Source organism: Microtus oregoni, unplaced genomic scaffold (assembly GCF_018167655.1).
Source record: "Microtus oregoni isolate MIOR12 unplaced genomic scaffold, Mior012 000040F_ref0000088, whole genome shotgun sequence".
NCBI lineage: Eukaryota > Metazoa > Chordata > Mammalia > Rodentia > Cricetidae > Microtus > Microtus oregoni.
This window is the reverse complement of record NW_024543207.1, coordinates 17,542,060-17,567,979: the sequence shown is the minus strand read 5'-3', so window position 1 is coordinate 17,567,979 and position 25,920 is coordinate 17,542,060. Positions and strand designations below refer to the sequence as shown.

Genomic DNA, 25,920 nt, shown 5'->3' with positions numbered 1-25,920 from the left:
AAACTACATGGTGGCTCACAACCTTCTGTAATGAGATCTGGTGCCCTCTCCTGGCCTGCGGACACACACACAGGCAGAATACTGTATACACAATAAATAAATGAATAAACCTTTAAAGTCATTGTTGCATCAAATGAGAATGTCCCCAGTTGGTGAAAACTGTTTGGCAAGGGTTAGGAAGTGTGACCTTGTTGCCAGGGATGTCACTTAGGGGTGGGTTTTGAAGATATTCCAAGATCCCATTTTATTTCTAGCTACCTCTGTCTCCTACTTGTGGATCAATGTGTAAGCTCTCTGCTGTTATTCCAGTACCAGATATAGCTTAGCAGCTGACCTCAAACTTTACTGCAGAGCTGTAATGAAGACAATGAGATTCACAAATAAAACAAACGTATAGACTAATGCAATGTGAAATAAGATCCAGGATAAATGCTAATACACCATAAAGATTTGTCACTAGAACTGGTGTAATAAAAAATGATTGGCCAGTAGCTAGGCAGGAAATACAAGCAGGGTGATCAAATTAAGGATGATAGGAAGAAGGGTAGAGTCTGAGTGGTCACCAGCCAGATGCAGAGGTAGCAGGAGATGAAGGTGCTATGCTAATAAAGGTACTGTCACATGGCAGAGCATAAGTAAGTAATATGGGTTAACTTAAAATGTAAGAGCTGGTAAGTAATAAGCCTGAACTGTCAGCCAACCATTTGCAATTAATAGAAACCTCTGAGTGTTTATTTGAGAGCGGCTGCTGGACAAACAAACTTCTGCCAACATATGGCTTCCAAATGTTTGGCACCAACTGCCACATAAAACATGTGAAAATTAAAAAGAGGATTCTAAAGACACAAAAGAACAGTGTTAAGCACAGCTTCTTGATGATGGTCTTTCCGTGGGTGGGCCCTGTTTGGTGGCAGCAAGCAGAGGCATGGCTCCTTGAAGATGCAGCTTCCTAGTTTATGCTGGAGGCACAGTTAGCTCTCTTGTGAGTTCTGCTACCAAACACTTAAGTAGAGTTTATGAATAGCAGGTGACAGGCTACTCTGTGATGGCATGAACCCAGAAACTCCCCTGAGTTGGGGCAGTAAATGTGGCTCCCGCCGGTAACTCTACCATGAAGCTAAGCTCTCACGGGCCAAGGAACGGGTCAGAGCCAGCTGCCAAGGCTACTGCTTTCGTCTTAGCTACACCACTTGACAATTTAAACATTTGGGTGTTGAAAAAAGATAGACATAGGCAGTAAAGATGGATTCAGACAAAAAAAAACTAAATGGTTTACAGTGTGTTTAAAAATATACATAGGCTTGGGATTGAAAAGAGACGGTAGGGACAGTCATAAAAATACATATATAGTTTTACAACAATAAAATCCTAAAAAGGTAGTAAAGTAATATAAAAAACCACATAAAAATGGAAAATACACAGAGAATCTGGATACTGTATGTTATTGTGTTGTATTTGAATTGTTTGATGGCCGAGGATACAATAGCTGCAAAGAAATATTTGATCAAAAATGTTGCTGCATTAATCCAACCTATATATTTAAAATTTTATTGACTTCAAAATTTAACTCAAGCAGGGCAGTGGTGGTACACACCTTTAATCCCAGCACTTGGGAGGCAGAGGCAGGCGGACCTCTGTGAGTTCAAGGCCAGCCTGGTCTACAGAACTAGTTCCAGGACACAGCTGTAACAGCCTTAGTTGTTACACCGAGAAACCCCGTCTCAAAAAAGAAAAAATAAATAAACAAAAAGATATGTTTCTTTGGGAAAGAGGTTCTGCTTTTATTTCCACAACAAAATGGGAGGCTGTGGATTCATTTCAGGTTAAAGAAAACCAGGTTTGATCAAGGAAGACGCTTTGAAATCCTGACTGCAATCATAAAGAAATAAATCTGGAAGATCTACAAGGCATATGATGTACATTTTATCTGCTCAAACACATAACAGAAAATCCTCTTTGGCTGACTTGTGTACAATGCAGTCTATTCAGATGCAAATATGTATGTTACCTTTAAATTTTTATGTATTTTCAGAATAACCAGACTAAATACTAATAAAAATGGATGGTCCAGGTGATTCAGCATTTCAAAATGCCTCTGTTACAGTCTTCTCATAATTCTATATCCAGAGCAGCTTCAAGGTTGCTGGCTGAGATGATATAGCTTCACAGATTACACCAGTCAGGACTTGACTATAATTCTAAATTTTCTCATGTTGCCCAAATATGATTAGTGCCCCCAATCAACAGGAAGTAGGCTAGAGAATTGCATCCACATTCTTCCCCAAAAGAATTAGATGTTTGTCTTTGTTTAGGGTGTTGGTTACAAAATGTTATATTGCTCATATTAGAAAAAAAGCTAAAATTAAATTTTAAATTTAAATTCAAATATCTCTTTCTAAAAGAAGGGGGATATAAAAATGACTGGAAAAAGGATAGACTACTGAAACTACTTTAGTCCAAAAAACTATTAACCTTACATATTGGTATGGATTTTGGCTTACTGATACAAATTTAAAGTTAATTTTGAGCTAAAGGCCTAGCATTTATAATTAGAATAAGCCTCTGAAGGATTATTTTAGAGAGGTTGTGGGAGAGAAAACCCTGCTTACAATTATATCCATTTCTATGTATAAGTTATAAAAAAAGACATTGCTACACTATTGATATTAGAGTAGTTCTTTTGCTATTATGAGGTATGTATAATAAAAATGGAGGCTCCTAGGTGATGAAAGGAGACGGAGACAGAGACCCACATGGGAGCACCGGACAGAAATCTCAAGGTCCAAATCAGGAGCAGGAGAGGGAGCACGAGCAAGGAACTCAGGACCGTGAGGGGTGCACCCACACACTGAGACAATGGGGATGTTCTATCGGGAATCCACCAAGGCCAGCTGGCCTGGGTCTGAAAAAGCATGGGACAAATCCGGACTCGCTGAACATAGCGGACAATGAGGAATACTGAGAACTCAAGAACAATGGCAGTGGGTTTTTGATTCTACTGCACGTACTGGCTTTGGGGGAGCCTAGGCAGTTTGGATGCTCACCTTACGAGACCTGGATAGAGGTGGGCAGTCCTTGGGCTTCCCACAGGTCAGGGAACCCTGATTGCTCTTTGAGCAGATGAGGGAGGGGGACTTGATCGGGGGAGGGGGAGGGAAATGGGAAGCGGTGGCGGGGAGGAGGCAGAAATCCTTAATAAATAAATAAATTTAAAAAATAAAATAAAATTGAGACTATAAAAAAAATGGAGGCTCCTAGTGTCATTTTATGTAGAAGGCTTCTCTACAATATGAATTCACTCATGGGCCCTAAGGGTTTAAGGCTCTGTCACTACTTAATTTGTACGGTTTCCTATACAAAATATATTTTTTGATGTTAAGGTATGAAGAGTAGAATAAATTGCTTCTCTTATCAATTATGTTAGTTCCATTCACAATTAAATTTCTCATGTTGAGTTTTCAACAATTGTTCAACATGTAGTAGCTACTGTCTTTGTTCTTACAAAGTTCATCTACAGCATGACATTTTGGGTGTTAAATAAGGGGAACATAAAGTTCTTTGTCATATTCTTTGTATCAATAGGACTCTTCTGTAGTGTGAAAGCTCTGCTGTCCAGCAGGGGCAGAATACATCTAAAGGCTTTATGACACTGTATCTAATACAGAGAATTGTGGGAAGAGAGCTATGAAGAAGAGTGAAATGCCTCCTCGTGTCCTTTGCTATCAAACATTAACTTGTTGGAGTCATGAAAGGTAGGGCCAAAAACAACTTTGGGGAGCAAAATTTTTATTTCAACCTAAGGGTCTAGTGTTCCTCTTCCAGGGACAGGAAGGGAAATAGAAACCATGCTTCCTAATGTTTCTTAGCCTCCTGCCCACACACAATTCTTATGTGACCCATAACACTTCCCCAGAGTGGTGCTGCGTGTCCTGGGTAGATTCTCCTACACTACTTACCTGTAGGGCCCAGGTCTATCCTTGTTCCTGGAGTTCATCTTGAGGACAGTTTCTGGTCAGCCCGCTAAAGCATTTTGTTTGTTCCTGTGCTCCCCCTGCCCTGCTTGGTGATTAGCTGTAGGGCATGACTTCATCTTTGGTATGGTAATTTCCCACCTGCCTGGGCTGAAATCCTTGTGCAGCAGCTAGGTATATAAGGATTTCCCCAACGTTGAATAAACAGCATATGATCTCCTTTCGAATGACCCAGGTCTCTTGTGTGTTCTTTCAATCTCCAGGCCCTTGCCCAACTCGCGTACGGTACAGTGGCACGTGAACTGTACTGAAGGGGTAACACAGAATCGGGTGTTACACTTACCAATCAACAAAATGACCCCCAGACATGCCCATAAGGCACTCTGATCCAGAAAAGCACCCACTCAGATAATGCTGGGCTAGATGAAGTTGACAGCTGAAGCTAAGGAGGACATTTGTATTTGTAGGGATTCTCACTTATATCAATGCTTAGGTGTTGCTGAAGGTTGAAGTACTGTTCAAGCCTTAGGGACAGTGTTTGTACGTGTAGAGTGTCTCTGCAGTATGAAGTATCTGCAGATATTTAGAGTGTGAAGAACACGTAGAGAACTCGCCACACTTATTGCTTTTGTAGACTTTCTCATCAGAATGAAATCTCCAAACTTATATAGCCATGAAGAATAGCTAAGCCCTGGTCCTCTTCTGCACAAGGAGGGTTTTTCTCAGGTGAGAATTACTGAGGTTGAACCAGGACTGAAAGATAACTCAAACCTTCACCACATCCCTCACACTATAGCTTTGATGGAAATTCTTGTGCTACTTAAGATATAAAGAAACACTAAAGGCTTGGCACTCCCTTCAGAATTGGGCTTTCTCTCCCCGGAACGAACTTTGTTGTTGGTAGGAGGTACTGACTGAGTGGTGAAGCACTCAGCATTCTTCACCCGTGCCTGACTTCTCTACTCAACAGATTCATTTGTCTTGGCTAAGGTATAACATTTAGCGAGATTTGACCCCACTGCACACACTTGTCAAATTTCTATTAAGAATGCGTCCCTTGATGTCTTTTAAGCGAGGAAGATCGGAAAAAACTCTTGTCACACTTTCCACATTTATAGGGCTTCTCTCCAGTATGAACAATCTGGTGCTGATTGAGGCTATCAAGTCTAGAAAAGATTTTCCCACATTGTTCACATATGTGTGGTTTCTCTCCAGTATGAACTCTCTGGTGTTCAGTAAGGGCTGAGTAATTCGGAAAGGCATAGTGACATTCCCCACACTTATAAATATGAATTTTTTTGTGTTTTTTAAGGTCTAATGTAGAGTAAAACATTTTGCCACATATTTCACATTTGTAAGACTTCTCCCCTGAATGACGCAATTTGTGCCAGGGAAGGTATGAGAGAGTAGAAAATGTTTTCCCACACTCTTCACATTTGTATGGTTTCTCTCCAGAATGAAACCGTTGGTGATCCTGAAGGTGCGCAAAAGAGTAAAACCGTCGGCCACAATCTTCACACTTGTAGGAATTCTCTTCAGAGTGAATTCTTTGATGCCGCTTCAGGAATGCAGAAGAGTAAAATGCCTTGTCACAGTCTGTACACTTATAGGGCTTCTTCCCCGTGTGAATTCTCTGATGCCGCTTAAGCAACGAAGGATAGTGAAAGGCTTTGCCGCATTCTGTACACTTGTAGGGCTTTTCTGCAGAATGAATTATTTGATGCTTCTTAAGCAATGAAGGACAGTAAAATAATTTCCCACATTCTTCACACTTGTAGGATTTCTCTGCAGAATGAATTCTTTGGTGTACCTTAAGCAATGAAGGGTAGGAAAATACTTTGTCACATTCTTTACACTTGTAGGGTTTTTCTCCAGTATGATTTTTCCGGTGTCTATAACGTGTTGAGTGAGAACTAAAGGCCTTGCCACATTCTTCACACTTGTAAGGTTTTTCTCCAGTGTGAATTCTCTGGTGTACAGAGAGTTTTGTATGGGTATTAAAGGCCTTGCCACATTCTTCACATTTGTAGGGTTTTTCTCCAGTGTGAATTTTCTGGTGGACAGAAAGTCTTGAGCGAACACGAAACGCTTTACCACAGTCTTCACATTTGTAGGGGTTCTCCCCTGCATCAACTGTCTGGTGTCGAATAAGCAGTGAATTACAATAAAAGGCCTTGCTGTAATCTTTACATTTATTGACTGTTTTTCCTGTTGGTCAAAAGATGAGACATGAACAAAAGTTTTGTACATTCTTTATATTCATAATGTTTATCTTTAAAATGGAGACAATTACCCATTCTTACACTCTTATGGATAAATCAGAAATAACACTATATTTTTACATTTATGTTCACTGAGAATAACTCAGAATATATAGTAGGTGGGAAAAATCTAAACTTCTACTCATGTAAAGCCTGATCAGATTGAATATAGAAATAATGGCATGCCACGCAGTGGTAGAGCACACCTTTAATTCCAGCACTGGGGAGGCAGAGACAGGTGGGAAGCTATGAGATTAAAGTCAGCCCAGTCTGTATAATGAGATCCAGGACAGCCAGAATTTCACAGAGAAACCCTGTCTCAAAAAACGAGAAAGAGGAGGAAGAGGAGGAGGAAGAGGAAGAAGAGGAGGAGGAGGAGGACAAGGAGGAAGAGGAGAATGGCACATTATTCAAAGTTAAGTAGTTAATTAAGTAGTAATAATCTATGATAAAGGAATCTCTTAAAGGCATTACACAAGGAAAAATAAATACCTTAAACATAGGTATTTTTTTATATGTAGACATACAAGACATTATCTACTGGGAAAGCGGGAGATTAATGGTAACTCTCTGAGATTGGAGACTTATAGAAATACCATCTTTATCCTAAATATGAAGTTAAAAATTTTTATGCATGAATGGAAGTGTGCATAACAAGTATTTCTACAAAATCTTAAGTAATACACCTCACAAATTTCAGACAGCAGCAGTTTATGTTCTATTTGAATGACAAAATTATGAAAAAATAGGTTCACCTATGAATAACAACTTCTGTCAAAGACAATATTTTGTCAATGAAAAGGTGTTAAAATTATCCAAGTTTCTAAGATTATTAATTTACAAGATAACTTAGCACTGAAAAGAGACAATGTAATGTTCAATTTGTGAAAACATGAGACTTGTGTTTACAGATGAAGCGGAAATACACAGTTCTCATGGTCACAAAACTAGAGCCCAAAGATACTGTTATCTTACACTGTTCTGAAGTGTTTATAATTGGACAATCCACCCACAAATTATATAGATTACATATAGACAGTTGACTATAGGTTATCCATTGCCAAGAAACAGCACACAATCAAACTGCAAAGTTATGAAAAAGAAATCTTGAATTCTCAATAATTTGAAAACTGATTAGCTATTAAAATTCTTCTAATTTTAGACAGTTTTTAATCTATGACTATATGTCCACAAAGAGTATGCATTCTAAATCCTTAATGAGCATGTGATAAAAATTAGAATACCTTTTGGTCATTCACAAAGAACTCTGATGAGGTGATTTTGATCAGTATGATTATAAGTGATATGAGATATATTTATGTCTGAAGTTACTGTCCTACAATGGCTTCACACATAGGTCTTAGAAATGTTTGCGAATTTTCAGAGCTTAGAAAATAGTGCAAAGTTATAATGTAAACTAAAAAAAAAAATGAGCTTTGGAAGTTAAAATAAATAAACAAAGACAGCTCACCATTAGGGAATTACCAAGTTTAAGAGACATCATAAACATCTGGGAGATGTCCTTTGACAACAAAACCAATGAGAGACCTAAAGAATTATGTCTATAATATCATGATTTAAGGCTGTTGGGAAAGCCCGCCTTTCTGTTGACTATTTGAACCTCACCTCTGTTCTTGAACCCCTCATTCCTACACACCTGTATGCACTGTAGCTTCCTCTTGTTTCTTCACACCTGTAGGCCCTTGTCTTTGCTCCAGAAATGTCACCAGGTGTGGCTTAGAGAGAACAAGACCTGTTTGTAGGAAAGGGAACAAGATTAAGTGTCCTTCTACTGGGAATTGATATGTCTCTTCCAGTACAAGACTTATAAGGAAAGAAATGATATAACAAATTATTGTAGACAATGGTTCCTTAAGTGACTTCTCACAGGACCACTACAATACATAAAGGAATTTACAATGTCCAGATTAGAGTCTCATTTAAGGGAAAAATATTAAAACTGAATTGTGAAACATTTTCATTAAGATATAAGGTACATGCCTATTGCAACTGAAGTTTCTAACATTCCCACTAGTATGAAAGACGTATTCTTCCAACACAAACAGGTTAAACGCACAGAAAAGAAAGCAATGTTTCTTAGCTAAACATATTCCCTAATTTTTATTTAAAAGCAAGACTATGGAACTCTTTGTTGGAAAGCACAAGCTCCCATGAGATAAGGTGTAGAGTGAGGACATTGCGTACTGACACTGAACTAAGAAGTCACTATAGAGGAGATGCTCACCCAGGAAATCCAGGTGGCTGTAATTCTCCAGCATCACATCCCTGTACAGATTCCACTGAGCAGGCTCCAGACATTCCCTCTCTTCTGGAGAGAAATCAATGGCCACATCCCAGAAGGACAGCATTTCCTGAAATAAAGATCAATGAATGATACCTCACTTTTAATTAATTAAAGTCATTAATAATAGGCATTGTGGGGCTAGTTCTCTGTCCATGTGACACAAGCTAGGGTTATTAACTGACAATGTGTATTCCATAAGAATGTCCTGTATGTGACCCTATAGGAGGCTGTTCTTAATTATTCACTGATATATGACAACCTAGATCACTGTGGGTCATGCAACCCATGGTCAGATGTTCTTCATATAAGAAAACAGGATGACACTTCTGATATGATCACATGATTTCACACTGGACCCATCAAGGAACGAGAAGGCAGAAGAACCTAGAAGTCCCATGTGGAAACCCTTAAGGCAGATGAAATGTAAAGTGAATGTTTCCATAGAAAAACATGCATTTAGTGCCACATGCTTGTTTTATATACCACACATATATACATTTCCCACAGGAGAAAGTAATGGTCAGAGAGAAGGAACTTCTCAACCCTTACTATGCACAATCGTGAATATCAAATGCCACGAAAATGTAGTTACTGATGTAGCAGCTCTGGGCTGAGATGTGGATTTCTTAATTTTTAGAGTTCAGTCGTGATGCTAATGACAATGCATTGAGAGGCGTGAGATGGAGCACCCAAGGGGCAGAATGAAAAAGAAAGAACTCACAGAAACGTATGTTAGATATCAGAACCAATAAGAACCAGCAGGTATGGGAATAACAATACCTTTCTAAGTATCTCAAATACACTAGACATCACTCTGACCTTGTTATTTCTTTTCTGGGAAGAGGAAGGCAGAGATGCAGTCACCCGCCAGATGAAGAGGAAGCAAGATGAGAATGCCTCACTGATAAAAGTTACCTAGTCACAGAGCTAACCATAAACAAAAATTAAAGAATTATGAATTATTTTAAGTTGTAAGAGCTGGTTAATAATAAGCCTGAGCTAATAGATCAAAAAATTTAAAATTAATATGAAAGCCTTTGTGTGTTTCTTTGGGACTGAACGGCTGCAGGACCGAGTGGGACAGAAACTTCCATTTACAGTTCTGTGAGCTTCATCCTCCTATGGCACTGTTTCAGAGCATCCAAGTTCAGAATGTCCTCAAGCCTCAGCTTTCTGATGTCACTGGCCAATGAGAAAAATCATCATATTTCCAACTTCAGTGAGTTACAAATATGTAATTTTAACGTATGGATGAGATCATGTGATACACGTCCTTCTGTGCCTTAAATAACTTCCAGTTTCATTCATACTGTCACAACTTCCATGACTTTACCCTTTCCTCTGAAACACTAGTTAAAATAAATAAAACATTCCCCATTCTCTCCTAACACCAGTCATGTTCTCTTCTAAGTTCCACGACCTTATGCTCCAGACACATGTTCTCTTCTCAGATCCATGAACTGACTAGCCATAGATATTTGCCTAGGTCCAATTAGACAGCTGCTGTTTATGGGAAGATGTGCATGGCGCTGAAGCATCTTTTGGAAGACCTGGTCATACTGGGCATTGTTGTGCTTCATAGGCTTAAGCGCCAAATAAAACTGGTTCTTCCTTCTCTCCCTTGAGGCTCACAAAGCAATTTCCCAGAGTAGTGGACTTTCAGCTCAGATCCAGATCAAATCGAGTCCTGGGTCTGAAGTTCCTGGTGCTTTCAGCAATGGGAGAAAGGATTAGCTACAGTCAAAAGACTTTGGTACAAAAGAAAGAATTAGCTACAGTCAAAAGACTTTGGTACAGGAGAAAGATACTTTGTAGATAAAAATTATACTGTGAAAAATGTCTTTACTCATAAAGGTGGAGTGAGATAGGGAAGAGGAGGCCAAGATACTCCCAAGTTATAAATAGACTGAAAGAAGCTGATGAATAGAAAACCCTGTCATTTCTCAAGAAAAAAGCACTTAGACTCTGTTGAAAGCTTCCTTGTAGCTAGTACATTTTCCCACTTTGACAAGGAAATGAAAAACACAGATTGACAAGGAAATAAAACTACAGATTCCACTCTTCCATACTGATCAAAAGGGAACATGGTCAGCTTGGAGAACTGCAGGAGCTCAGGGCAAAGTGAAGAGGGAAAAATTGTTCTTTCAGAGAGGAAGAGGTCCCCAATGGTGAACTGACTGCAAGGACCACTCCCTAATGTTGCCCAGCACCCGTTACCACTGTTCTGGATGAACAAGTGTCTGTTATTCTCTGGCCCCTCTCCTCACTGTGGGCTTCCTGGGGCTAGGAGGCAGAAGAAAGCCTGCAACGATGGTCTCATTTAATTGGAACTTTAACTAACATAATTAAAGCAAACATTTCAGGGAAAGTTGAGACTGGCAACGCTCACTTCCTATGGAGAGGGAATACAAATAAATTTTAGCCTGAGGGGGACAAACTGGGTTCATTAAAAACTGCTGCAAATTCATTGTAGCCCCTGAATCAGGAGGTGGAGTCCAACTGTCCTCCCCTTGAATGGGGGCTGGTCATAGAAGCAAGCCTACAACAACACAGTAGACAGAGTCCAACTCATAAGAACTCTCGAATCCATGTCAATGTCCCTCAGAGATTTTTTTTTTTTAAAGAGGCCAGAGAAACTTGAGTCCTAAGAGATCATGTGGAAGTCAAAACTAGATGCCAAGTGAGGGCTGAATTCAAACTCTCCATTTAGTTCAGGCTTATCCCTTGATTAAAGAACATGGCGCTTTAAAAATACACTCAGCACATCATGAAGTGAGAATGCACTGACCTGTCCCGACCTCTGACACACATAAGTGTGGCAGATAGCAATCGTTAGCTTTTAAGTTAACAAATTTTTGCAATGTGATGATTCAGATAGTATAATTGGAACCCTAAAAAGAACATGATAGATTATATACAATGTACTTATTGAGAAAATGGAATAAATAATTAGAATTTTAGCTTACACTTAAGTATCACGTGCTTTGCACTGTAGGACAGAAGGTCTAGATGTATCCAGATTTATAGAATTAGTATATTCTTACTAAATCTAAATGCGATAGTGAAATGGTGTGCATCCAACGAACAGTTGGGACTCACGTTCTTATCCACTGTTTTATTTTATGTAGCTACCACAAAGAAAAGGAAAATGGACTGCAGAATTTAAACAGTTGGCTAGCCAATTTGACACAACTTTTCAACTCAAAATATGTCACTGCCTTTGAAAATAATTTTGGATGGGCTCAATGACAGACTTTTATAACCACAAATGACAAAGTAATGCAAATCTGTTTCTCAAGTTTGTTCCACGCATATGTGTTTGGTTTCTACTTAATCCTGTCCAAATGACTTCTGTAATGTCTCTCAGTGGTCTCTGACATAATCACGCGGATGACCAAGAACTCAACGGCGTTATCCAATACACCGTCCCGTCGGGGTTTTCCAGGAATGACCCGTCTAGCATAGCAAGATTAGTTCACAAGTCTGTAAAAACCAGTAACTCCTTCCCTCATAGCATCACTTACACAAACATTAGCATATAATAAAAAGATCCCGGAACAGGCAGGACTGGACAATGCAGGGTCCATGCGGGTCCCCATGGAAGAGTAATAAATAGAACATTGCTTTGCTGGGTGGAGGACACAAAACCCCATGTGAGTGACAGTGGAGGAGGTAGCTGTCATTACCCACATGCAGAGTAGGCTTCTGTTTTGGATAACTGTAGAGAAGCATTGCGCACGCACTGAACCTCTGGTGTAAGGAAGGAGAAGGCATCGGAGGGGGCAGAGAGGCAGGGAAGAATGAATACCACTGTGGGCTGGCTGCACCAGTCACGGAGAGGTCCAGAGACGGAATGAGGTCTGCTTACTTTCAAGTACATGAATATATAGAGGTCTATGAGTTCTTCCTCACCCTCCTAGCCTGGCACCCTAAAACAAGGTGAGCTTTTTCACCTTCTCCTAGGGCCCCTGCTGACGGACTGGCCCGTCAAGTTCAAGGCCAGATCAACGCATATCTACACAGCAGTCGTCGGCAAGCAGACATCCTGCCTTTTTTGAAAGTAATGAACTATAACTTAGGGATGGAAGACCCTCCAAAGGCTTAAACACCCCAGCCCTCAGAGCAAAGCTGGGCATCAGCTTCCGCAGTCCCTGCTCTTATTGCAGTGGGTCTTTCCGTATGTCCGTAGCATGTCTGTTCCCTCACCCCTACTCAAGGCTTTTGTTTACGAGCTGATTTTGGCAGATTTTTCTGCAGCATTCCAGAATTCCTCAGCTGCGAACTGTTATGTCTCAGATTTTCTTTTTCCTTTTTAGTTCAGCAACTGGTCAAAAAAAAAAATCTGAAGACCATCAATACCCTAAGACTGTAACTAGGCTTGCTATGGAGCACAGGAAAGAGAAAATCCACCCGAGAATGGGTCAGCTCGTAAGAGAATGGATCCCCATCCCATCTCCAGCACCACCTGAGACGCGGTTTGTCAGTTGACCCACCATCCTCCACTCCAGCGCTACCATCCTGCTGTCCTGTCCCAGAAGCCCATGGTAGACTCGGGTTGTGGGCAGTTTTCTAACAAAACCATCAATTGGCACCATCAGACACGCCCTCACCCCAGCCCTGACCTGCAACCTCAGGCGTCCCAGCCAGTTGAGCACACACCTCCAAGGCAGCTTCTCCCGCCCTCCCACCCAGCCCGGGTCCGCTCCCTCCAAGACGGCCCCGCACCCCGCACAGGCAGCGCTGCACCCTGGACCAACCTCCATGTCAGAGACGCAACGGGAATGGACAGCAGGCGGGACTCTCGCACAACTTTGGGGAAATACCACACTTTCAGACAGAATGAACAAGTACTGTTTCCGGAGCGGGCCCCTGTGTCGTCACAAAGGACCAGACTGCATTTCCCACAAGTCTGCGCGAAGGAATTCCGGAAACTCAAGTGTGGCTATTTCTTTGGTCACCGGTTTTGGCAACCCGCAGTAGAGAAAGGGAGGAAGAAGCCGGGTTTGCAAGGGTGACTCGGGAGTGAGGCTGGCGTTTACTTCCAGACCCACAACACGAGCTGTGTGAATGTGAGTGGAGCCTTTGACAGAAATATTAGGTTTATAGGTCATTTCTGTTCCATGTGTTCTGATTTAATCTTCATACATCCTGGAAAAAAAATCACACCGACTCAGTTTTACTTTTAAACAATGAAACGAGACATTAATGCTGAAATGCGAATTTCTTCTTCCTTCTCTTTTGATTTTGGTTATTTTTTCTAGACAAGGTTTCTCTGTGTAGTCCTTGCTGTCCTGGAATTCGCTCTGTAAACCAGACTGGTCTCCAGTTCTATATCTAAACGAAAAGGAGAAAAACAGATGAGCTATCTTGGGGTAAAGCCCTTGTGTATAATGGAGGCTTCCTTGAATGTAAAGCTATCAGAAATATCTTCATAAGAATATTATTTCTTAGCATGGCGAGCCTCCCAGTTGTGTGTGTGTGTGTGTGTGTGTGTGTGTGTGTGTGTGTTTAGAACCATCACCGAGAAGGTACTCACTCATATGGGAAGTGGTGGTTGGTGAAACTGCAGCATTCAATCAGAACTCCTCTGTTGTCTCCATTTCTCGATAGTGGGGGTTCATTTTTTAGGAAGAGAAGATAATATCCTGCAGGTCTGGTCATGTAGAGTACTACCTGGGTCCCCGCTCATCTCAATATTAGGGGCCTAAGCATGCCTGTGGAGAATTCTACCTGAAGCTGAATTCTCAGGCATTATTTATGCTTATTTAGACCACACTCGCAATTTTATCTTTGACACCTCTAAAATATTTTTTTTTCTGATTTCTAGCTCGTTAGTTTCCTCCATTGCAGCTTTCTGAAAAACATGATTTTGGGCAAGAATCAGTTTAATCTCTGAGATTTGGGGCTGGAGAGATGGCTCAGTGGAGTAGTTAAGAGCAGCAACTGTTCTTGTAGATTAGGGTTCCTTTGTCAACAGACAGACCTGTCAGCTCACTTCCAGAAGATCTAACTCCCTCTCCTGGCATCGCTGTAGGCAGATGTTTGTTTGTTTGTTTTTGCCTACAATTGGACTCATGTGCATATGCGAAATACATACACACATACACATAAAACACAACGTAGTTTTGTAATGTCAAGTTTGGCTAACAGAAAAGGAATCAGTGCTCAAGTATACGGTGTGAACACTCCAGTATATCAAGCATTTACCTGTTCATTGCTATATAAAAAGCTATTTCCAGTTATCAGGACTCTGCACAATCCAGGGAGATAGACTCCATATTAGTGCAGTTCTCAAGGCCTCCGATGCCCACCACACGGAACCTGAACCATGTCCCTAGGTAGATTTCAGGAAGCTTTGTTACTGCATCCCTCACGGGGAGGCACACGACCTAACTGTGTAAGTAGATTCGTGCCTTCTTTAAGACATACTGAACAAGCTTGGGATAAGGCAAATGGTGGCTCCTCTCTAAGGCTGATTCGTGGACTGCATTCTGTCATGTAATACCATCCAAATATTTCTCCAGTTCTGTTTGAAAAAACACGAGTTTACTATCCATTTCTGCACATGCAGAAGGCCTCAGGAACACGTGCCTTTGGCTGTCCACCTTCTGGCCTATTTCTGTGGTTATACTTTTCTTGGTTCCAGACCATCTGTCTACGCTTCCCATGCTGATAATGCTGGGCCTCTGTCTCAGATTGGATTACGTGGGTTTTGTATTAGCATGTGCAGTGTGTGAGCGTTCTAATTCAAAGAAGGCTTCATATTCAGAAGAGCCACCTCACTCTGCTGTTCTGCAGAGGACATTAGCTGGTAATTAGCCAATATATGTAGTCACTCACCATTTGTTGTTACCTTTTTATCCTGGAAATTATCAGAGCGTGAATATACTGGCTCAGATACATCCATGCAAAGGAAGGCATGTTCCTTCCTGTTCATTTCCTTAGTCTTTGGATTTGTTTCCCTCTTTATTGCTTTCGAAAGAAAACACCCTGGCAAAAAGTACCTTGGTGGCAGAAAACAATTATTTTGACTTAGAGGTTATGGACCACATCCAGCTTGGGTTTTGTAGTTGATGCACGTAATTATTTGGAAAGAGGTAACTTAAATGAGAAACTGACTCCATCTGGATCTCCTTAGGGCATTCCCTTTATTAATGATCGATGTGGGCGGGCCCCTCTCTTGGTGTGTTTAAGGGGCGTGGAACTTCACTCCTGTGCTGGTGGACCTGAGCAACTTAAGAGCGCAGGCTGGATAAGCGGGAGAGCAACACTCCCCCCATGGCTTCTGCCTCCCGTTTCCTGCGCTAATGTTCCTGAGTGACAGGCTGCCCTCTGGAAGTGTAAGCTTAAGTAAGCCTTTTCCTCCCCAACGCAAGGCTTTTGTTATCATGTTTTATAACAGCAATACAAGCCCAATAAATACGCACCATCACTGATGAAAGTCAGGGCAGGAGGTCATGGGAGAAGCCTGGAATCAAGGACAGAAAGCGAAACCATGGAAATACACTGTTTACAGGCTTGCCCCATTAACTTGCCCAGTTTGCTTTTACTATACAACCCAGGACCAGCTGCCTAGGGGTGGCACCACCCACAGTGGTCTGAGTCTGCACACATCAAATATCCATCAAAAAATTATTCCACAAACTATAAGTCAGTCTGACAAAATCTACCCATCAGACTATTTGGAAATTCATGTTACTCATTTTAAATAGCTCTTAGGAGTTTTTTAGATGCTGGAGAAGGGAGGATATACCTGTACAGGGGAAGAACCTTTGCCAAGCATGCACGGACAAAGTTACAAATCAGTTACACATGCTAGTGGTGAGGCTCTATTACTTTATCCCCCAAGCAACCATGCAACCATGACATGAAAGATTTATTACCACTTTACTTTGGCAAGTTGCAAAATGCCATATAGTGTTCGATACAGTAATAAAAATATGTGCCTGTTAATTTTATAACTGTTAATCCAGTACAGGGAATGTGATGGACAGAAGATGCTTCTAGACTCTTACGGGTGTAACTATTCAATGAGATAGGTTCTGGACTAAGACAAAGAAGGGGCGTGTGGTAGTTTGAATGAGAGTGTCTCCCATGTGAATTCTTGGTCCTCAGTTGACAGAAGGATCAGGAGATAAAGCCTTGTTAAAGTCATTAAGGGTCTGAAACTGATCTCTCCTAATTTGTGCCTTTTGGGTTCTAAGATTTTGTAGACCGATTTTATATCCTAAATAATTAATAGATTTTTTTCAGGTGCAATTGGTAATCCCCAACAAGGTAAAATTTTCTTTACTTCTTCAAACATTCTAAAGTATATACAATTGAATCAGCTAGGAAAATGTCATCCATGTAATAGTAAACTATAGATTTAGGAAATTGCTTATGTTTCATTTCCAATGGCTGACTTACATTACCTGTGGTAGAAGCTTCAATTGGTATCTCTTAATAGGCTGAGAATTAGTATAAGTAGGCTTGTGAAGGCAAGTTTTTCTGTCTTTTTCTTGTGAAGGTATAGTAAAGAAACAATCTTTTAAATTAATAACTATAAGAGACCATCCTTTATGCAATAGAGAAGGCAAAGGAATTCCAAACTGTAGAGAGCCCATTGGTTGAATCACCTTATTAACAGCTCTTAGATCTGTAACCATTCCCCATTTTCCAGATTTCTTTTTAACAACAAATAAATGATAATTCCAAGAGCTGGTTGATTCTTCAATATGTTGAGCATTTAACTGCTCCTGTACCAGGTGTTCTAAAGCCTGTAGTTTCTCTATTGTTAAAGACATTGCACAGCCCACATAGATTTGTCTGAAACCATTTATAGGTAGGGATGCTGGTACCTTTGAAAGATCAGCAGCTGTTGTGCCCTATTCTTGTAAAACCTGAATGGTCAGTGACTATTTTTTATAACACCTTCTAATATTTTCCCCCAGAAACATAATTTACGATTTGTTTCTAAGATTGGGGAAATGTTAATCTGAGTATTCCATTGCTGTAATAAATCACATCCCCACAAATTCGTTACTATTTTATCACATATGGCTTTAGTTTTCTTCTCTGTCCCTCTGTCCCTATACATTTGACCCATTTCATGTTGTTTTACCTGAGATAACGTTCCAGTCTTTAAAAGGTGAACACTTACCTCTTGAAGAGGCTAATTTGGATGCTAAGGTTCTGGTGCAATTATTGTTACATCCACACCTGTGTCTACCAGATCCTCAATGACATTGTCATTTATTTGTATTTTTAATTTTGGTCTTTGTTCATTTACAGAAGTTTGCCATAATATATTCTTCGCAGTTTCTCCTGAATTTTTTGTTCTCTCTTCTCTAGCTGTTCTACTATGCAGAGCAGTATTTTTTTTTTTTTTAACAAAAGGCATTAGGTTCTTTAATTGCTCTGGAAAAAAGTTTCCTCCAGGATGACAGGAAATTACTGAACCAAATTTGGCATGGTGACTTGCAGAATCCCCTTAAGGCGTTTCCTGATGGCAAAGGGTCACCATGACTGTCCCTTGTTGATCTACATACATTAGTCCAATGCCTGCCCTTGGCATGTCTTCTGTGTAATCCAGAAGGGAGGGGCATTCTGTTCTAATTATGCTTGGAAAAAACATTGCTTCTAAGAATGCACTGTTTACAATCCCTTTTTAGGTGGCCATGTTTACCCAATTGAAACAATTGACATTTTGATTTTTCTTCAAACCTCTGAAAATCACCCTTTTTATCTAAGCATCATCATGGTCATGAGATTCAATATTGATTGTATCTCTGATCCATTCCTCCAAGAGTGCTGATCTTGCCTTTAATGGCCTAACTACCCTTTTGCATTGTGCATTAGCATTTTCAAAAGCCAGAGTTGCAATTATTATTTCTCTAGCTTCTGAATAGTACTATTCTATTTTTTGTTGAAGTCAATCTTTTTAAGAAATCCATGAAGGTTTCCTTTGGGCCCTCTATAACTTTAGTAAACAGTTCAATTTTCTTTTCTACTTCTCCAATTCTTTCCCAAGCATTCAAAGCTGCTGCATAGCATAAACTCAGGTCATAAATCAGTACATCAGCATAATCTCCCTCTCCAATAAGTTGACGTTGGGAGGTTTCCAAACCTTTAGCCCTACTTCATTGTTCAATGGTTTTAGCCTCAGTTTTCCACCATGCCCTCTACTATAATTGAGGCGCAGTCTCTAAAACTGCTGTAACCAATTCTCTCCATTCTTGGGGGATAATTCTATTGCAAATTGGCCATGAGTTTGCTATTTGTTTCACAGAAGGTGAATACATGCCATATGAGACTATAGCTTCCTTGAATCTCCTTAAAGCTAATATTTCCAAAGGAGCCCATTTAAGTCTTGCACACCCTTGGGGATATCTATCACTTTCCAGTTTTTCTCTAAGGTGACTGGATAAATTAAAATTGTTTATTTGAAAATCCTAGGCTGTTCCTCTTTCAACTTATAATGCAATACTGAAATTGGTTCTCCATTAAATTCCTCTGTATGGATCTTAATATCTCTATAATCTGTTTTAATACGTTTTTCTAAGGACTCTACCTTGGCACTTATATCAACAAACATTTTTAGAGAGGAAGCAAGAATTATCAAACCAACAATAAACATTAACAAAATGATAATTAATAATATGTCAATCACAGTGAAATTGATTATTCCTTCATTTAATTATCCCAATTTTAAAGCATCCATAATAATACAGAGACCTAATGCCCTCCAAGGCAATAGTGTTTCCCATTTTCTAACGTGGGAAAAAAAACTCTATTAACTAATTCTTCCCTTTAAAAATTCCCAATTGTCTCACCAAATCTGTCAACAATGACAGTGAACTGTGAGCTGTAACACACCTGAGTGGAGAACAGAGGTACTGAACAGTCTGGCTGAGGACAGCTGCAGCTGACAGTGGTAGCCATGTGCTGAGAGTGGCAGCCCAAAGAGAGGATTCAGGGGAAACCCACGACTCATGGGGAAGAGGGAGCTGTCTGTCTGAAGTAAGAACACAGAATTGTGCAGAAGATGCACGTGTGGTGTGAGCTCCCTGAATGCATAGCCAGCCAGTCTAGAGTGGGTAAGTCCTATGGCATTTGGAGCCCAGGTGCTTCTGGAGTTGGGGTGGCAGCTGGAGAATGTTGTAAAGGGGCAACAGGAAAATCCCAAACTCGCTCAGAGGCTTGGAAATAAAAGAAAACCTAGCTGGGAAGGTGTAGTAATAGGAGCGGCGGGGCTGCGTCCCCAGCACCCCGGCTGCCTGGCTAGCTTATGCCCGAAATAACAACACACAAACTGTATTCATTTAATCACTGCTTGGCCCATTTCTATCTAGCCTCTTCTAGGCTAATTCTCACATATTAATTTAGCCCATTTCTAATCATCTGTGTAGTGCCCCTAGGTGCGCTTACCGGGAAGATTCTAGAAATAAGTGTTTATGCACAGAAGAGAGATGCTGGTTTCTAAGCAGAGATAGAAAGACGGCACTCAGCTTTGTCGGCAGAAGCCACTCACATCCTCAGTCTTTTTAAAAACTTCAATAACTGATCATTATATGAGTTAGTATTAGGTGACAAGAATGAAGTCTTTATATTGTAACAGACACGGGGAAATTTTGAATAATACAGACTGTTGAAGTGGAAGCAGTAATAACAGGAGTGCAAGTTTGAATAATGCAAGTATAAGGCTTGTTAGTATTTTACCAAGAACTTAGTGAAAATACAGACATAGGAAATGTCAGTCTAACTTCATAGTATTTTAATGGGTTCCATCTTTTCAAAAGGCAGATTAGCCTGTCACCCTTTTCACCATCACAGGATACGCTTCCTACTATAATCAACATCATTAGGACCACACATTGGGAACTACACAATCTCTTACGTTAATGCTCAGGCTGTTGGCTTTTTAAAAATACTGTTCTTAGTCCTTTAGAATTTCATACAATATACTTTCCCATTTTTTATTTTTTGCAGTTAAAAATTAAAAATGTCACTACATCATTTCCATCATTCTTCCAAGCTTTCAATATTCCTCCTCCCTCTCAAATTCATTGTCTCTTTATTATTGTCACACACACATATATATGTACACAAATATGTAAATACAACATGCTGAATTCATTGTTATTAGCATATTCATGATTTCATAACTGACCACTTGGTATTGGAGAACCAATTAGAAGGCAGCTCCCTGAGGAAGATTAATTCTTCCTCTCTTAGCAGTCATTAGTTGCTCCTAGTTCTTTGTCAGTGAGATTTCCCCTTCCATTTTAGCACGTCTTTTGGTATTGACATTATTTATGTTTTTTTAGCCAGCCATATTGTTACGGTACCATGGATATTGCTTCCTGTCATTTCTAAGAGACACAAACTATCAGCATACTTCCTGGTTTTCCAATCCTTACAGTTCCCCACTCACCCATATTCACTAAGTCTCAAGCAAGAAGGTTGTGTTGTAGATGTGTGCTTCTGCGTTTGTGTATGTGTGTGTTTGTACATGTGTGCACCTGTTGCATCTCTCCAGGAAATGTCTGTCACACACATAATTGGTGTCCAAAAAAAGACACAACAGATACAATAATTTGGGGAGAAAACAGTGCACAGTGCTGGCTATCGGAGCAAGGCATGAAATTGAGGATGATCAGGTTGAGGGGGAGCATCCAAGAACAGAATTAAAATACAGCCACCCCATCTCATGTTGACAACAGCTGCATAGTTCTTCTACGGGTAGTGAGACATGCAACTAGGGTTGAGCAATCAGGATTAGATGTGCCTACGGGAAGAATCCTGGAATGGCAATCATTGCCTATGTGATATGGGGTGGTATGCCTGCTTGATGAATGGGGTCCACCACTTGAATATGGAGTTGTGGTGAAAACAGTTAAAAGGTTTAGAGGCAATGTTGCAGCTGCTGACTGTAAAACATAAGAGTTGAGATTGTTGGCAGGCAGCTGCAGAGGTTGCCTGGCCCACGTCGTGTGTAATAAGAAATATATCTAAGGCTGCAATGGGAGCCAAGCAAGAAGTTCTCTGCTTAAAGGAGGAATTACAAGAAAGAATTTGGAACAGCATCCTTTGCATTGGCCTCTGATCTGGCAAGTAAATTAGACAAAAGAAAGGATGAGAGAAGCCTCTTGGCTTGCCCTTTCTTATAGCTTAGAGGCCAAAAGGAGAAGATGGTAAAAGTAACAGTCAATATCCCTCAGGTTCCACCTTTGGTTTTAAACAAAGGTGAGAGCTGTGATCCAATATGTACATGGAGGTGAAGTCATGGCCAATAATTAAAGCAATACAATCAGGAAATACTCAGCACTTGAACTGGAATCAGGAAAGACTTTTAAGAGAGAAATGAAAGAACCTGTGAAGACCTGGCTAGTGAGGCTGTGGGGCATCTGAGTAGACAGGATCAGCCTGGCTGCTGTGGAAACAGACAACCACAGCAATACAACTACTCATCTTTCCTTAGGCAAAGGCGTCATAAGCTCATACAATAGAGGGAAATCATCCCTCATGGACTGGCTTAGTAGAGCCATTAGAATCACCTGGTCACTTAATCTGAGGCGCTCATAAATACCAGGGCTTGAGGACTGAAGAGACTGACAGGCACTACCGAGGAACCCAGAAACAACAAAAGCTGTGTTTGAACCCTAATTTATTTGGAACATAAATAGAACTATGTTGATTCTTCACAGGCCTGGAGACTCTATGCAGCTCTAGTGATTTTGCTGAGTCCTTTGTTTGGGCAAGATCATAATAAGGTACAAAGGCTTAGACACAGTTAATTGACTTAGGCCGACATGTAAATGTTCATAAAGTGAGACAGCCACCGAAGACTAAGTGTGTCTAGTTATTCAAACACAGATGTAACAAGCTTTGTTTTGAGTCAAATTTCTGGACCTTCACATCCACGTTGTGTAAGAAACTCCAAAGATTAATGCCCAAAATGTCAGCTGGTCTTAAAAAACGAAAAGGAATAATCCTTCATATCCTGTCAGAAAACATGTACTAAAAGTAAAATAGAAAGATTAGCCTCAGAAAGTGGACAACTAATTGGTGACTAAATATATATTTTTCCATAAATAGTGATCAGTGAATAAATCCCAGAGGAAGGCAGTCCTGAGAAGAAAGGTTACACCAAGATTCTTAATTGAATATGAGAGAAGTCTCAAATAAATAACTTAATGATGCACCTCAAAGCTAGAGAAAAAAGCCAAACTAAAATACAGATGTTAACATGAAGTATAAACAATATATACTACAAATAATAAAAATGAAGCCCAAAATTCATGAACTGGAGATGTGAAGAACAGTATATTAAACAAATAGCAGAAAACATCTCATAAGATAGACAAGATTTTCCAATTCCTAGTAAAGCAACCAGAGAAAGGCAGGGGATGATAGTGGAGGAGGGGGAAGAATGGAGGGAAAAAGAAAGGAAGGAAAGATAGAAGGAAAAAGGAAAACTGAGACCTAAATTAATGGAAGAAAAAAGGGGAGTTGTTACAACATATTTCAATAGAATACAGAAAACCATCATAGAAGCCTTTGTAAACTTATTTTCCAAAAACTTTAGAAATGTTAGAAGAAATAAATACATTTCTAAATATATACAACTGAATGAACATAAAGCCAGAAGATATAAACATCCCAACTAGTCCTATAACAGTAAGGAATCTGAAACAGAAACTAAAAGTCTGACCACAAAGTAAAATCCAGGGTTGGATAGATGTACTACAAAATTCTACCAAGCTTTAAAAATCAAATGACACTATTTAAAGTCTTTCATAAAATAGAAACAGAAAAAACTAACAAGAAGAACAGAAAGGAAATTACCAAGAAACAGAAGGAACTACCAAGCTAATTCTAAGGAACTGGTACAACCCATAATAACAAAATCAGAAACACACACACACACACACACACACACACAATGTAGGCAGAGTTTTCCTGTCTGGACCTCCTGCTCCCAAATAGCTGACACAGAGGCTTAATATTACTTCTCCCTTGACTCTGCCTTTAATCTCCCCATCGTTCTCAGTTTGGCTTTCCCATCTAACTTTATCCTGTTCAGCTATTGGTCAGTCAGCTTGTTTACTAAACCAAAAACAGCAACATATATTCATACAGTATAAAAGAATATTCCACAGTGCGTGCACACTCACACTCAAATACCATAGCACACCACTACCCATAATGAATATTTGAACACTCCTCCACAAAAAAACAAAAACAAAAAAACAAAACCCAAAACACTAAAAACTTCTCAAAGAATTTCACACTTAGATTAGAAATTACAACTAATAGGGTTTTATCTCCTAAGGTGGGTTTTGTCATATGTAAATCACCATATAATAGACAGAAAGACAGAAATCACATGAGCATTTCAAAAGATGCAGAAAACGTACCTGATGAACTGCAAAGCACACTGAGGAAGAAACAAGGAAAAGACGGAACATCTTTCAACAAAATAAAGGCAACGGATGATATTTGGATGACCAACCTTTAGTAAGTAGAGGAAAAGTGATGAAAACAGTCCCTGGAAAATGTGATAGGAGACAAGGGTTACCTATCTGGATTCTTACTGAATACTGTGCTCTAACTGTTAACTAGAGAATTAAGACAATATAGAGAGGACAAAAGGACAAAAATTTGGTCTGAAGTTAAACTATCCCTATATTTAGATGACATTATTTTTTATTTTAAAAACCACATATACACCACCAAAAACATATGAATCTGATACTTTCAGTAAAACAGGAGCTTACAAAGTCAACATATAAAAATCATTAGCCTTTATATACACCAATAGCAGAATTTCTGAGGAAGAAACCAGGGGAAAAAATGCCCATTTATAATGGGAGATGAAGAAAGAAGGAAGAAGAGTAAGAGGAGGAAAAGGAGACTGAGGAAATGAGGAGGAAGCAGAAAGTTCTTACAGGAGTAACATCAACCAAGGTAATGCAAGATTTCTTTCTGTTTTTGTTTTAGAGTCATGCTTTCACTATGTAGCCTTGGCAGGCCTGGAACTACTATTAGCAAAAATTTAAAATACTGAGAACAGTTACTAGAGGAAGACATTAGATGATAGAAAGATACCACATGTTTATGGACTGGCAGAGCTCACACTCTAAGACTGGCAATACTGATAAAAGCTATCTACGTACTCGGTGAAATTCAGGTAAAATTCCGATGACATTCATCATAGAACTAGAGAAAAAAATAAACTAATTTGGAAACACAACAGACCACAGACAACACAATTTATACAGAAATAATAGTCAGAGGTCATTATCTGATCTCAAAATATATAACAAAGACATAGTGAAAAAAGCTGCAAGATACTCATACAGAAAGAAAAAAACAACAATAACAACAAAAACAAAACAAAAACCCACCTATATAAACAAATGTAATGTACAGTGAGATACAGACTTGAACCAATATGGCAACGAGCTCTTAAAATTTTTTTACATAAATGTCAAAACCATATAGTGTAACAGAGAGCCTTTTCAAAAATTAGAGGTGGCAAAATTAGATATGCAGAGTTAAAAAGATGAAATTAGATCTGTGTATTTCATCCTATAAAAATCAATTGGACGGTGGTGGCACATGCCTGTAATCCCAGAACTTGGGAATCAGAGGAAGGTGGATCTCAGTGAGTTCAAGGTCACCCTGGTCCACATAGAAATTTCTGGGACAGCCAAGACTGTTACACAGAGAAACCCTGTCTCAAAACAATAACAACAAAAAGAAAAAAAAGAAAAAAAGTAATTTGAATCTGATGATAAAATAACTAAATATTAAGAATCCAAATAAGTGCTGGGCAGTGGTGGTGCACGTCTTTAATCCCAGTACTTGAGAGGCAGAGGCAGGCGGATCTCTGTGAGTCATAGGCCAGTCTGGTCTAGACAGTGAGTTCTAGGACAGCACTGGCTACACAGAGAGACCCTGCCTCAAAAAACAAAAATTAAAACAAAAAGTGCAGAAGTTTTATAAACATTAATACCACATTTGCACCAACATGAACACTACATGTGGGCACCAAAAGTCTGCAGACAAAGAAAAATATCTTAGTAAGTACCTTTTTATTGTTACTACATCTGGGTTAGGGGGTGTAAGTAAAGAATTGGTTTTCGGAAAAGAATGAAGTCATCAGACAGGGACTAAAAGGATGACAGGGAAATGGGAGCAAAAGATTATGGTGATTAGCATTAAATAATGAACTGCAACTTCTCTTCGGCTTGCAGCCTTATTTCTTCTTTTGCTGTGGTAAAGCACCCTTACTTGAGTAATGTCAGGAGACACTGGTAACTACTGCTCATGGTACATGGGCAATGATTTTATTAGTGACTTTCTGTTTTGATTAAACATCATGACCAAGGCAACT

General features: G+C 39.7%; 1 protein-coding gene across 2 annotated transcripts in view; it reads right to left on the bottom strand.

Moving 5' to 3' along the window:
• Window positions 1–4,164: 4,164 nt before the first annotated feature.
• LOC121433598 (zinc finger protein 58-like) overlaps window positions 4,165–25,920 on the bottom strand; it is a 33,825-nt gene continuing 12,069 nt past the window's right edge. Inside the window, exons 1-4 of one of the 2 annotated variants that reach the window (XM_041632085.1) lie at window positions 13,295–13,405; window positions 8,478–8,604; window positions 7,890–7,985; window positions 4,165–6,179 (exon numbers count right to left, since the gene is read on the bottom strand). In XM_041632085.1, coding sequence (XP_041488019.1) covers window positions 5,014–6,179; window positions 7,890–7,985; window positions 8,478–8,604; window positions 13,295–13,300 — 1,395 coding nt within the window. In that variant the 5' untranslated portion in view covers window positions 13,301–13,405 and the 3' untranslated portion in view covers window positions 4,165–5,013. Of the gene's footprint in view, window positions 6,180–7,889; window positions 7,986–8,477; window positions 8,605–13,294; window positions 13,406–25,920 lie in introns of those variants that run through there. The other variant, XM_041632086.1, reaches the window with a different exon arrangement.